At 37.5% G+C, this 14,687-nt stretch overlaps 1 protein-coding gene across 1 annotated transcript; it reads right to left on the reverse strand.

The window, feature by feature from the left end:
- Positions 1 to 1,934: 1,934 nt before the first annotated feature.
- On the reverse strand, positions 1,935 to 14,101 carry LOC127951177 (cullin-3-B). The gene is made up of 16 exons (XM_052548904.1): positions 13,880 to 14,101; positions 9,563 to 9,760; positions 8,975 to 9,088; positions 8,267 to 8,427; positions 8,007 to 8,121; positions 7,549 to 7,777; positions 7,277 to 7,422; positions 6,894 to 7,070; positions 5,435 to 5,605; positions 5,245 to 5,352; positions 4,928 to 5,052; positions 4,681 to 4,777; positions 3,794 to 3,928; positions 3,511 to 3,697; positions 2,618 to 2,763; positions 1,935 to 2,530 (listed from the first exon to the last, which is right to left on the reverse strand). Exons 1-16 carry the CDS (start codon positions 13,961 to 13,963, stop codon positions 2,399 to 2,401), a joined length of 2,325 nt encoding a protein of 774 aa, XP_052404864.1. The 5' UTR covers positions 13,964 to 14,101; the 3' UTR covers positions 1,935 to 2,398.
- Between the last annotated feature and the right edge of the window lie 586 nt (positions 14,102 to 14,687).

A 14,687-nucleotide genomic window follows, 5' to 3' on the forward strand; every position in this document is an offset into this window, starting at 1 on the left:
AGTAACATATGCTGCATAACGATTTTAGAAATCCATTAGCAAATCCATTGGATAAACCTGCTTTTTCCGAGCTTCTGTCAAACTCATCACTTGTAATTTCTGGGTCTATTTGTGCTCAGCGGTTGCCAAGGAGATGCTTCAGTTCCATCAGATGACGCGTGATCGTCTGTGTTCGGCGGAGCAGGGAGCCGATAGAGAGTCATCTGCCCCGCCATGTCACGCGCCCCCACTGCGCTTCCCAGCGGCTTTTTTTCTTCCAAGGAGTGCATGCTTGTTAAAAACGGTAACATCTGATGTTGTGTGTAGATTTTTCCAGGAGCACTCTTACAGGTTGTTTGTTTCAGATCAACAGCCGGTTCCAGCACACTTGCCCCTGGCATGGACGCACAGCTTACGACTGTATTTAAAATGAAACTAAAAAGCCTTTTATTTGCTAAAAAAGTATGAACTCAATAACAGCGGATTAATCAAATGACAGAAGGCATACAGCAGGTTGACTGCAGCAAGTTTTAATCATGTCGATCATTCAGACGCCCTAGAAATCTGCGCATCCCATTTGATAGGCCTACAGACTTTCTACAGGTTTCATAGAGTAGACTTTACAGGGTTAAAACCTAAACATAAATGGTGATCATAATGTGTGCAACCTGCGTAATTTCCCACTTCCATTCCTGTCCTCTCTCAAAATGCTCATGAATAATAAAACAAAAACACTTAGGCTTTTAGCCTTGTCAATATCAATGTCACGCAAAAAAAAACATCCTATATAGTGACGCAAAATATGACATAACCTTCAGATGTTTTATGTAGAAACAACATAACTAACAAACTCCTCATAAACTGCATCCTCAGTTCACATGCGTCATCATTTGTCTCAGCCCTCTCTGTGCCAGGATGAAACGGAAAGAAATCCTTCATTTCCTGTGATGGTAAATGATTCATCACGCTCACTGTATGACGCAAACGATGCTTTCAGATGCACAGACACCAGTGTATGTGCTCATCTTATTAGTGGAGCAAACCAGCACTGGAAGCGACTGCACCATTGTCTTCTCAGATGGTCTGACTCTTACAGCTGGAAGACAACAGCTGTGTGTTCTGTTGAGAAGGTCTCTGTGTTAATGAGCGTGTGAGTTTGTCGCAGTGAATCCCAAGCACCTCCGTGCAGATCAAAGCCTGTGATTAAAGGATTTAGAAATTATACATCTGCTCAAACATTAATGAATAAGCTGTCACAGTAAGGCCGGTGAAGCATTTTTCAATTACATGTAATCAGCTGCTCTCAAGGTGATTTTTAGCAGATGTGTGAAGTCAGTTCCCTTCAGGTGTAGTTCATCACATTAGCAATGAACAAACACGATGTTTAACAACCACAAAGACCAAAATCATGATTTTGAACAGTGTAACAAATGTTAGAATAATGCTAACAATAATCTTGATCATCTCAGAAAGAACTAATCTCATCTGATCAGTTTGCTGTGTCACTGTAAACACACGGTTGATGCAGAAAGAAATCAAGGCTGTGGATTTTGCTCCCCGTTGTTTTCTTTATTTATTTTTTTTAAGCTAACCTTTATTTCATCAGGGAGTCTCTGTGATGTTGTTACTCTTTCTTCAAAGCGGTTTGTGCAGCCCTCATCTGCTCTGCCCATTTCTGCAAACAGTTTGATTCTGTTTGCACCAGGGCCACACATACTTCAAGCTTGGCAGTAATGGCATTTTCGAGCTTTAATTGCAGGAAATTGGAAATAGTGATGTAGCGTTTAATTCTGCCAGTCATTTGGCTGCTTTTATTTCACGTGCCTCGGGAGACACGCTCACCTGGGACAGTGTAGAACATTTACATTTGTTTAATAAACCAGGAATAAAACGGCATCGATGTGTTCTGCATCTCAACGCTACCACAACGGCTTCTGCAAGAAAGCAGCAAAGGCTCAATATCAACATTTTTTATTGAATTTCTTTGCCATATTTTGGCTGTTTTGTTAGGGTTTTAATAATTCTGCCTTTTATACAGTATTGAAAAACAAAACAAAAAAACAACAACAACATGTGCAGTGCATTCACATTTTCCCAAGGGATTCTTTTCATTTTGATCTCTACGAGGGTCAGACGGTGAAGTGACTGAAGCTGGATCCATTCATAGCGGAGATTCTCATAAGAGTGGGAGTGACCTAATTAAAAATTATCTACAACACAATTATGGATTTCTTAGTTTGTTTCCTGATTATATTCCAGATTGTATGGTTTGTGATTACTCGGTTTGCTTTAGTCCGTTACCCAGAGCTCATCTCATTTAAAAGGAACTTTCCAGTCCATGCGAAAAGCAGTTCAGAACAATTTTATTTTTCCTGTCTTTGTGTCGCTCGTTCATCTCCAAGCGTGGTCGTGTGATCCACTACGCGACATACGTGTAGACTTTACGATCCTCCGGCGTCCGGGCCAAATATTCTCTTTCTATAAGTCCTTCTATGCGCTTTTTAATGACCACGGGGCTCGGCAGGAACCGTGCCCTCAGCTGCTGGGTCACCTGACGGGACACAAGCAAACAAACATTAGAAATTTACAGATACAATTTTTGAAACTAATAAACATCACGCAAAGAACACACGCTCACCTCTGCTACCAGAACGTTGTGCTGCATCTTCTTCCTGGACTTCATGATGCGTACAATGGCTGCCTCGATTTCATGTTTCCTGTCATCGTCTACTTTCTGCCGTGTCTCCTTGCGCTCCGGGTCTGACTCGCCTTGCTTAGCAGCAACTGCAGGAGACGGATTCAAAGAGTTTGTAAAAATGTCTACATTTGAAGCTAATTTAAAATAATAATAATAAATGCTATATGTGACCCTGGAGCACAAAATCAGTCATAAGTCACACATATATTTGTAGCAATAGCCAACAAGACATTGTATCGGTCCAAATGATTGATTTTTTTATTTTATGCATCATTAGGATATTAAGCAAATATCATGTTCCATGAAAGTATTTTGTAAATTTCCTACCGTTAATACATCAAAACTTGATTTTTAATTATTAGTAAGCATTGCAAATGACTTCATTTGGACAACTTTAAAGGTGGTTTTCTCTTTTTTTAAATTTTTTTATCATATTCCAGATTTTGAAAAAGTTGTATCTACGCCAAATATTGTTCCAACCTAACAAAGCTTATTTATTTAGCTTTCAAATGATGTATAAATGTCACTGGTATAAATCAGATGGACTGTGTGGTCTAGGATCAAATATTATTTGCTACTTGCTATTATAAAAAGGAAAGGGTGAGATTATATTAAAGGGAACAACATTCTCATTCTAGAGAGTATTTAATCAGATAAATACCTGAGATGAGTTATTTATAAGTAAATTATCCATTATGTCACTGCCTTTAGGAGTAAACTACCATACAGTTATCCTTAAAGCTAAAAAAAACACCTTGGATTTCTTTCAGACGTTCACTTTATTTCGTCCCTTAAGTCTGAATCAATAGCGCCCTCTTGTGGCAGCACAATACCTGTTTGTATTTTGACTCTGTGCAGTTTGGAGGTAAACTGGTCATTGACTGTAAACGAATGGCCGCTCTCGATCTCTTTACTCTTGGGCTCTTTCGTGAGAACTCTCTGGGTGGGCTTCCCGCAGGCTAGAGACTGAAGGGCCCGGACCAGTTCACGCTCGGGGATGTCTGTCTCCTGCTGGATCTCCTAAAGGGTTAAAGAAGGGTTGACATAGGTGAAGGAGAAACCGATTGGGTAATAAGCAAGGCATTTAGACCAGGAACAAGTGCACATGAGGCTCACCTCAAAGGTAAACTTATCTCTGTTGTTGAAGAGCATGAGGATGGTCATCTGGAAGGTGGACACCTGCAGAATGTGCTTCCGTGTGTTCGAGCCGGTTAGCAAAGCCCCACCGACACCAACATCAGAGCCATCCTCCTAAAGAGACAATTAACCATTTATTTAATAACTGTAACCATTTATTACAAACAACCAACATGTGAGAAATAGACTTAGTGTTTAGTCCTCACTGAAAGAAAAAATGCCATGTAAAGCAACAAAATCACAAGCAATCAGAACAAGTTTGTTGTTTAATAGCAGTTTTGAAGAGGAGGATTTAGACCAATGATATTCCACTGTGGGTGGAGCTACTCAGCACAGCATACTGTTGATTATTGCATCCTGCGGTTTAATTTATTCATTATATATTTTAAATATTTAAATACATAAAATATGTTTTAAATGTTTAAATAAGTATATATATATATATATATATATATATATATATATATATATATATATATGTGTGTGTGTGTGTGTGTGTGTGTGTGTGTGTAAAACTGGAATGAAACGCAATTGCAAAAATACTACGGTAATTTCAACAGTATTTTAAATGTCTATAAATGTTTACATTTAAAATAAAGTTTACAATTTAATAATTATTTCTACAATTTCTATCAGTTATAATATTTGGTTATTTGGTATTAAAAGCGCAAGTGTCATGAAATGCAATATCTGTATAAAAAAATAATAATAAAAACAATTATATATATATATATATATATATATATATATATATATATATATATATATATATATATATATATATATATATATATATATATAGTTAAAAAAAATTATACAGTATAATAAATGAGTACATTTTATTTATTTTCTGTGCATATCTGTACCTTCTTGATAGCTCCGTAGAAGGTGGCGTTGAGGTCTGCAGAACCCATATGGTGCTGGAGTGTAAGTTGCCTGCCACTGTGCTTAGCCAAATAAAACCTGCACAGACAGAGTAGAATTAGCATGAAACCAAGCTACAAATGAAGACACATCTGACATACAGACACATTTCATAAGTGATTATAACATGTCAAGCTGAGAATATCGGCTTCTCCTAAATACTGTTAACTCACTTTCATTGAGTCTTACCTTCTGAAGACCTCAAATGCATGGCGTGGGGAGGGAGGGATGTTGCATTTTGGCGTGGCTGACTGCGTGGGCCAGTAACCTGTGGTCAGAACTCTCACCGTGAGATCAACCCCACAGAGAGACACCTGCAACATCAAGACAAACCACACAGTTTTGCATTTGGTGCGAAGGAAATGGATGCATCGTTTCAATGTTCTTTTCCTGTAAATGTTGACTTGGTGTACATGAGCCCTTAGGGTGCAGTAGTTTTAGTTAGCGAATGTGTGTGTGTGTGTGTGTGTGTGTGTGTGCGTGTGTGTGTGTGTGTGTCTCTGCACCTGTGATGTCTGCAGGTGGTGGCGGAATTCATCCATAGTGGTATTAGAGATGCTCATGTCCCTGAACATGCCCTCCAGTTTAGAGGTGAACTGACAACCGCACTCCGTCTGAGAGAGAGAGAGAACGAGTATCACATTAGACACACAGAGGAATAAAGTGAAGTAGAGTAATGAAGAATATTATGTTCACCTTTAGTTTGGAGATCATATTTTTCTCCGAGTCATCTGAAACGCTCTTATTGGTTAAGAGTCTTCTGGCCAGGTGCTGTTTGTAGTAACGCTCAAACACGTCCTTCTCCTGCATGAACCGGAACAGCACCATGGCCTTATCCAGGATGGACTCCACCTCCTGTTCTGTCAGCTAAACACAAACACAATTAAGAGATCAGTAATAAATACCTTTGTTTCAGTATTATTTCTAAACTGTTACAGCATTTATGGTAACACTTTACAATGAGGTCCCATTAGTTAGCATTAGTTAACACATTAGCTAACCATGATCAACAGTTGTTATAGTATTTATTCATATTTGTTAACATTAGAAAACACTGTTTATTGTTAATTCATGTTAGCTCAAGGTCCATTAAGTAAAATTGTTTTTTATTTGGTTTTGTTTTTTAAATAATGCATTAGTAGATATGTAGAAGTATTTTTTTTTTTGTTATTCATGTTAACGAATGTTAACAAATGGAACACTATTTTACCGTATAATTTTCCACAGTTATATTTTTCAATTAGCTTTGCATTTCTAATTCTTAGTTTACATTTTTTTGTGCTCTCTGTTCATTTTATAGCAAATATTTCATTTTAGCTTTATTTTTAGTTTCAGTATTTTCAGAACTTCAACATGAACTTCAGTTAGTTATCAAGGCAACATTTTCCATATTCATTGAAGTTCATTAAGTCTATGTTTTTAATCAAATATTGATATTTTATTTCATTGAATAAAAATGATTTTTAATAGTTTTAGTTGTGTTGTTTGTTCATGTGGGTGTTCATTCATCAATTAACCTGTTAAATGTCACCCATACGGGACGCCTACATTGACTATACTATATTACAATCAAATCTAATCTAATCTTGACAAACTATATATCGTTGGAAAGGTCTAAGACTCCCAAATATATATTATACCAATATTTTTTGTTAAAAATTATGTAGGAAAAGTAATAGATCAATTTATGACAAGAGTGCACCCTCAGAAATCTACATTACAAAAGGAGCTTTGACCTTTGTTTAAAAAAAAGACTTCCTCGTTGCCTTTTTCTCTATCACTATTTAGAAATCATCAGAAGTTATATATCACTTGAAAACATAAAATCTCAAAATTCATCCTTTAAAACCCATTTTAAAATCAGACATTGCATTACCATGTAAATGGCACATCAAAATCATGTTATAAAATGTTTTCAGTCATGAATTATAAAAATGTAGGTTTGTATCATGCACATTCAAGTCTATCTTCAAAAACGTGAGTGACAGTTAACAGGTTAATCCATGTCTGAATTATACAACAACTCACATGCATAATCTTTTCACTTTCGTTGGACAGAAATTGTTTTGTGGCAATACTGAAGACAAAAGCGACCAAATTTGTAGGCAGAGTTTTAATCTTATAAGCTAAATATGGTCTAAGACTAATTTCTTACCCCCTTCACTCCTTTCTTGAGTTTGTCGTCGATGAAGAGCGAGAGGTACTCGGGTGATCTGGAGTTGAGGTTGAGGAAATACTCAAAGTCTCCAGCGATAGTCTGTTTGAAGAGCCTGTCGTTGTTGAAAGACTCTTGCAGGAAGCGGTCGAAGCGCGACTTCAAATCCAGCAAACCCTAAATGATTCACAAGAAAAAGAGCATCCTTACTACTCATTACAAAGCTACAGTTTGTTGAAGTTGCTGTACCGACACATTTTTACAAGTCTGAACTCCTTAACCTTAGCAGATTTGTTCCTGTGTCTATTCAGGATCAGACTCAGCCAGTCCTGTTGTTTTGAATTAATTGTCTGTGCTGTTCCTTCGTGTTGGTGAATGTGTACCTGGATGTAGTCGACTGGGTTCTTGCCCTCTCCTTCCTCTGACACCAGCGCTTTACCCTGCTCTCTGAGGTACCAGCTCATACACTCACACATCGTCTTCAGCCCATTAGGAACCCGACCGAACAACTTATACATGCACGCCAGGTCTGCCACAGAAATGTGAGAAAAGATGAGAGAAATTGAATCAAATATAAAGCAAGAGAGAAAAACAGAAAGCCTAATTCCTGACACTCAGAGCTAGATGACAGATCGAAACCCAAACAGCTGCTCACCTTCTGTCTTTCCATTCTTGAGCATGTGGACCAGTCCCGAGTTCTCCATCTCTACGATGGTCTTCATGTGTTTGGAGATGAGCTCTCTCTCCACCACCTTCACAATGGGCTCCTCCGTTGATTTATCCAGACAGTGCATCACTCGTTCAATCTCCTCGTTTATCCGAGCCTCCACTTTCTTGATGTAGACGCTTGCACTGTTCTCCGCTAGGAACTTCTGACTTTCCATCTGCACAGACACACACACGAACAAACAAACAATAAAACAGAGACATTACAAATAACACAGTGGTCAACGCAGCCAGTCAAACATATTAATCAAATGCAACGAGCTGAATTGATTAATTTGCATTTGATTTGAGGTTTTTTTTCTCACAAGTACTGAATTTGTTCTTCTCAGCCTTTTTTCTTTACTGGAAAATCTTCTGTTATTATCCAAAATGGTCAGCAGCGCTCACCTGGAAGAACTCAGCAGACATGTCTAAAAACGGGATTTCAAAATCCTCCTCGTAGACGGACCGACCTTCTAAGCCCAAAACCATCAGCATCTGACAGGCATTCCTGATGGCTCCTCTGCCATAAAACATGTCAGCACAAACCAGATGAAAATCCATTCCTCTACAACTGTGTATGCATCAGTACACTTCCAGCTACAAGCTTTCATTCTTTAACTAAAACACTTTGACGAGAGATGGAATGACAGAAGACACACACACACCTGTCGACCACCTCTCCTCTGCGCTCTCGAGCGATCATGTCCAGTAGAGTTTGTCTGAGATGATCTCTGATGCAGCCATATCGCACAACCTGATCTCTGAAGATGATCAAGCCCAGATTGTAGACGTTCTCCACGTTATTCTGTTGAACATACACACGGTCCTAGATAGACAAAGAAAGAAAGAAATGTTCATGCAGATTCAAATCCAGACTTTGTTGTGTCCAAATTTCGTTCTCAAGTCTCATTTCCAAATTATTTTTCATGATGACACTTTTTTTGCATGCAAAAGCAAAACAGAAACAAGGTTCTATCATAATTAGATTTTCAAAATGATTTATTTTTTTGAATAAATGGCTGAAATAAGGTCATGTTGGTATATTTTCTCATTTTATTCTATGACATAAATACATCAGTAAAACTCCCTTTTAATATTTTTAGTGATGGTTACATTGAAATCATGTGACTGTGGTGTAATTTATAGCCTAATCTAACTGCCAAATGAAAAATCCTATTGGTTTTTGTCAAGGGAACGAGTGACTCTATCTTCTGATAGCATTCTATAGTCAGGTCAGTAAATGTTAAGGATCACTAACACTTTTTGGTTGGTTGCCTTATCCATGAGTTCCTCCCTGAACCCTCTAAAAACCAAAGAAAACATTAGAACATCTGTAAAGTTACATCCCACCAAAGAATGTCTAAACAACTTACCATGTACATCAAAATGTCTCTAATCATGACCATGGCAGTCTGATGATCATTCCACGCTTGGTTTAGCGTCTGCAGGAAATTGTTATTTAACGAGTGAAGCACGTCTTCTCGTACCTGAAGCCAAGGGGGAAAAAAATGAAAGCTGTTATGAGAGCAGCTCAAGCACATGGGTTTCATCCAATGACATCACCACTGGGACAGGCAGGTTCCCGCCATCTGCTTCATCTCCAGAACTGACATCATTAACAGCCAGCACCAGAGATAAAACCCCAGGGTCTTCATTAAGCTACATATAAATATATACGTAGTTAAGCTGGAAGACAGTGTCCTTCAGATCTTCTCAAATCAATCTGTTCAATTTCAATTCACATCACACTCCGTCAAATTCATTGAGCAGGTATTTTAAGCAGTAAGCTGAGGTAAAAACACACAGTCTCTTGTGGCTCACAGCTTATTAGACTACATTTAACTCCCTTCTAAAGTCTGTGACACACTTTAACCCTCAAACGTTGAATGCAGATTTCATACGTTTTCTCTAAAGCCTTACAGGAAAGATCTTAGAGGAAAGAGTGAGACAGGAGCTCATACTTTGTTGATGAGGTGTTCGGTGACCACCTCTCTGAGGCCCGTGTAGAGCTTCTCCCCATGTTTGTGCAGCACCATGGTGTATGCGTTCCTGTAGAGCTCCTCGAAGCTCAGCCCACTGTTGTTCTTCCGCTGGATCTCCTGGATGGCGTTCTTCAGAAGATCCCAGATGTTATTCACATACTTCTCGTCCATGGTCATCTACAAAAACAAACAAAACATAGAAACGCTTATGACGATTAGATACCAACTGTTTTAGTAGAGATGCGCCATATCAGCATTGACCAATATTGTTTTTTTTAATTAGCAGTGTTTCTAATTGGACTAAGATTTAATTTAAACAATTTATATTCTTAATTAAAGCTGCATACATACTCTTTATATCTTTATATTGCTTTACTGTCAATTTTGCTCAATTTAATCCATATCTACTGAATAAAATCTAACTGGCCTCAACCTTTTGAGCTGCATTGTATATCACCTCAACCCTGAGATTCACTTTGCTCTCTCTGCACACATCACAACCTTACAAAAGATCTTATTGACTTTATTCAGCACAGGAAACTGGACTGGGTTCCGGGCTCGTTAAAAGTAAAACAACTCACTTACAACACTCTAATGTGCATTTAATGTGCAGGTCACTCGCTCGTATGCTCAACCCTTGCCAGATACTGGGCTAGCGAAATCAATTTTCCGTTACGACCAAACCTTCGGCCCAGCTCCAGAGCTCTTGATAAGCTTGAAGTGACTCAGCAGAGCTAATCTCACAAGGAACAGGTCTGATGGCTAATCAATCATGTGTGAATTTCATTTGTAATTATTCATGTCAAAACACAACACTTCAACACATTCAGCTCATGTTAATTATAATGCTTGTCACGGTGTTAGTAACAGCTCCTGTGATCAAAGTAACACACACTGTAGATTCAGACACAGAGAAGGCCTCGCTCTCACCTGTCTGTCTCTCTCTGCTAAGCCTTAAAACAGACAGGTCTTGAGACCTGATACCTGTGCAGTCTAGTCTGTGGATTAAAGCCATTTTGATGGGTAAAAAGATGGAGTGTGACCATCCACTTTTTCCAACATTATGCTTAAAGGCTACCTGAAGACAGTGGAGTTGCACTTTCGAAAAAGTTAACGCAAAGAGGAACCAGTTTTTCTATATACAGTAATCCTTGAAGCAAAACGTGTTGATGTGTGTCAAGCAAGCAAGTAGGTTTCCAAACTGGGTTTCTGTAGGCTCAGGTCATGTCCCTGCTAAGACACTGATGAAGAAAGTCCAGAGAGAATGTATTTGTACAGCAAGACATACCTTTATTTACTCTTAAGCACTAACCCTGATATTAGCACATTTAACATTTATCAGTTTGCCAGACGCATTTACACAGTGTTCATTTTTATCAGCCCATGTATTCACTGTGCCATGCTCGACTGTTTAATCTACATGAACACTATAACCACTTCTAGTCTTTTATTAAGTCTGAAACTTAAGTTAAAAAATTTGTTAAAAGACTTACATTAATACTCAAAACTTCAAGGTTGTGAAGATTTTTCGATGTTTTTAAAAGAAGTCTCTTATGATCACCAAGGCTGAATTTTGTGAGCAAAAATACACTAAAATCATATTTCAAAAGTCATATTTGTGAAATATTATTACCATTTTAACTAATAGGCCTAATATTTGTTTTTATTCCCAATCTGACAAAACAGAAAAAATAAATAATTTGTGAATTTTTGTAAAAAAAAAAATAATAATAATTTATAAGCATGATTTGTGACACTGAAGACTGGAGTAAGGCTGATAATTCAATCAGCCATTACTCCAGTCTTCAGTGTCACAAATCATGCTAATAAATTTTTTTTTTTTTTACAAAAATTCACAAATTATTTCTTCTTATTATTATCAATGTGGAAAACAGTTGTGCCTCCTAATATTTTTAATGTAAAACATGAGACTTTTTTAAGATATAAGAACAACGTAAAAAAAACCCCAATAAAAACAGCATTTATTTGAAATAGAAATCTTTCATAACATTATAAATGTCACAATCAATTTATTCCATCCTTGCTTAATAAAAGTAATTTTTTTAATATATTTTTTATTGATTAAAAATATTTATTGATAATATAGCATCGTGAGCACAGCTGTGCTATATGTCGGCACAGTAACCACTAGCCCATCAGCGCAGATTATAATTTATTTGAAAGAAACTGCAGAATAGCAGTGTATTGTATATAATAATTATAAAACAATTATGCACAATTCTATAAAATGGTGAATCCTGGAACAGTGAACAAATGTGACTGAAGGGCAGGCCACAGGACAACAAGTGAAAAAAAAATTAAAGTCAGATGGACAATTTTCACTTAAAAGGACTGCTGAGTTTTGGAGGATAAAGCAAGAACAATCAGAAGAATCATAACTAGTTAGCTTGTGCACTAACAGGTTTTGAAAACCCTAATTCTGACAAAAATGTGTCTATGATGGTCTGATCTTTAACAATGAACTGCATGTTCATGTTTCAAGGCAGAAACCGTTTGAATGCAGATGAGAGCTGAGAGCATGTGCAGTGTATCAGATGAGAACACAGGTCACTTATTGAGAGGGTAATACTGTGACCAAGAAGTTAAGGCAGCTGTGATATTTCTAATGAGTTCCTCTAACAGATCGAGACATATACAATCCAAAGTAAATGCTGTTTCTGAACGAGATAGATATCTTATTACCACTTATCTTACCCAAAATGTTATTCCTGAGTTCTGTGTACATGCTGACAGGTGTCAGGGGGTTTCCAAAACTGAAGAGAAGAATATTTCTAATGCACTAACAGAAAATAACTGCATGGAAACATTTTCACTTCTCTGCATATTATCAAGTTATTCTGACCTAGTTCATTCCATCAGAGCATCACCACCACACCGACTGTCCTGCAATGTACATAATTAGTCCTGAGTGGAGCTAATAAAAGAACAGAAAATTGCAGAATGTTGCAGAGAGCTGCACGTCACACTGATGCAAAGTGTGCTGCAGTGACAGTGAAAGACAAAAACACCAAAAGGACAAAAAAGGACAACAGTCATCAGTGTGATAATCTACAAAAACACTAACCAACACCCATGACACCCGACTATACCAGAAGTTTTTGAAATGAACAACAGGGGGCTTACAAGAGAGTGCTGGGGTTTCGTAAAAAGCTTTAGAAAATAAAATGTAAAAAATAAATCAATAAAATGACAAAAATAAGTAATAAAAAATAAATAAAAATAAGATATATTTGAATAAACAATTATATTTACATCATAAGATAAATAACAAAAGGATAACAAATAAAATGTTATAAAAAAAATCTATTTACATTAATCACAAAAAATTACATTTACATAAATAATACAGGTTTGGAGATTTTTTTACATAGATTTTAAACGATAACAATAAACAAAACAAATTAGAAAATTACATTCACATAAATAAATCATAGAAAATGGTAAATAAATAACACATCTATCTGTAAATACTAAGAAAAATAACATGTGATAGAAACTTTCAAACAATCTTACAAACAATATGCATTTTTTTCACAACATAAATTGTGTCTTTATTCATAAAAATATATAGTTGGATTTAAAATTTTAGAAAGGGGTCCTACACACAAGGATGATCATATTTGGAGGTCCTGGCATCTAAAAGACTGAAAACCATTCACCATAACAAAATACACCAAACACCAACCAATGACAAGAAACTGAATTAAACCAGACAACACAACCAGTGTAATCAGTTTGGCAATATACACAACACCAAAGGCAATAACAAAATGAACCATCAACACCACACATAGACAACAATCAGTTAGAACCAAAACACACAACATCAACATGAGAGGCATAAAATCATCAACAGGCCAGTCTGACAACACAAGACCCAAAATCAGACCTAAACACTGAAAGAAAACAAGCAGATCTAAAGGAAAGACTCCGCGGTCCCTGTAGGATCTACAAAGCTGTACATATGTAACGTTACAGCTTTATTGTCAAAACATAAAGACTCTGAATCATTGAGTTTTGAACACTTTCTACAGTGGCTATATCAATACTTCAAATCACTCATCTTTCTAATAAATTAGAGATATTAACATCTTTAAAACCCTGACGCTAATATTATCACGTTTACACGCATTTTCTAGTCCGTAGTCTCAGCAAAGCTTTCAAACTCAGCCTCAAAACACTTAAACCAGCTGTGGCCTGTTGCTCTGCCCGATCCCCGGCTTTTGAGTTCTAGCCTCTACCGCCTGAGGCGCGCTCATCTCGGCTGATACTCACTGGAAAGGCGCGGATCCGCATCTTGGTGTCCTTCTTGGTGCCGGGTTTGAGGTTGGACATGTTTGGGTTAGGGAGTGATGCCATCAACAGATGTTAGGGTGGGTGTGTTGAGGGGAAACACGGACAAATATCGCCCTCTTTCCCCCCCAGGTTTGAGTCCCTGAAGCTTTCTCTCTCCCTCTGTCTCTACAGCGATGGCGGACGACTGGATGACATCTCGCGAGAGTGATGATTGTGCTAACTGTAATGAACCCAATATCGCGAGAACGGGGGCCAACTGGGGCTGACATGTGGTAAACAGCAGTCTGTCGCTGAGGAAAGATCAACATCCATGGATTCACCGGTATCGTAGTTTAAAACACTGTCATGAAGTTTGATAATACGGAAGTTCTAAGCAGCCATGTGTGGGAGTCTTTCTTAAAGTTTGTTTCCTAACTATAATTGTTTGTATTTAACCGTTATATATTTAATTATTTAGAAGACGTCTTATTTCTTATAACATTTATGAGAAATTCAAATGAATGCAGGGCTCTCAAGTCTCACGCATTGGGCGTGAGACTCACGCATTTCAACCCGTTCACACGCTCACACGCCACACCTTGTATTTCTCACGCAGAGACATTACGAGGACAACGCCCACCAAGTTGCGGCGCTATTTTTTTAAACAGTGAAACAGGTAACGTAGAGGAATCAAGTGAGTTCCCCGAAGGCCCTGACACGCACCTGCTAATCGAATAAAAAAAATATAGCTACCGATCAGCCAATCAGAAAATAGCATTGCTGTATCCGGGTAAGATTTTTACAGGCT

Source organism: Carassius gibelio, chromosome B2 (assembly GCF_023724105.1).
Source record: "Carassius gibelio isolate Cgi1373 ecotype wild population from Czech Republic chromosome B2, carGib1.2-hapl.c, whole genome shotgun sequence".
NCBI classification, from domain to species: Eukaryota; Metazoa; Chordata; class Actinopteri; order Cypriniformes; family Cyprinidae; genus Carassius; species Carassius gibelio.

Excerpts from the sequence above, each read along its gene's own strand:
- LOC127951177 (XM_052548904.1), bottom strand. The coding sequence starts at position 13,963 with ATGGCATCACTCCCTAACCCAAACATGTCCAACCTCAAACCCGGCACC. Across the intron at positions 8,428-8,974 it reads GAGACATTTTGATGTACATG|GACCGTGTGTATGTTCAACA; the intron begins GTAAGTTGTTTA and ends TTGTCTATCTAG. Across the intron at positions 3,698-3,793 it reads GAGATAAGTTTACCTTTGAG|GAGATCCAGCAGGAGACAGA; the intron begins GTGAGCCTCATG and ends TTAACCCTTTAG.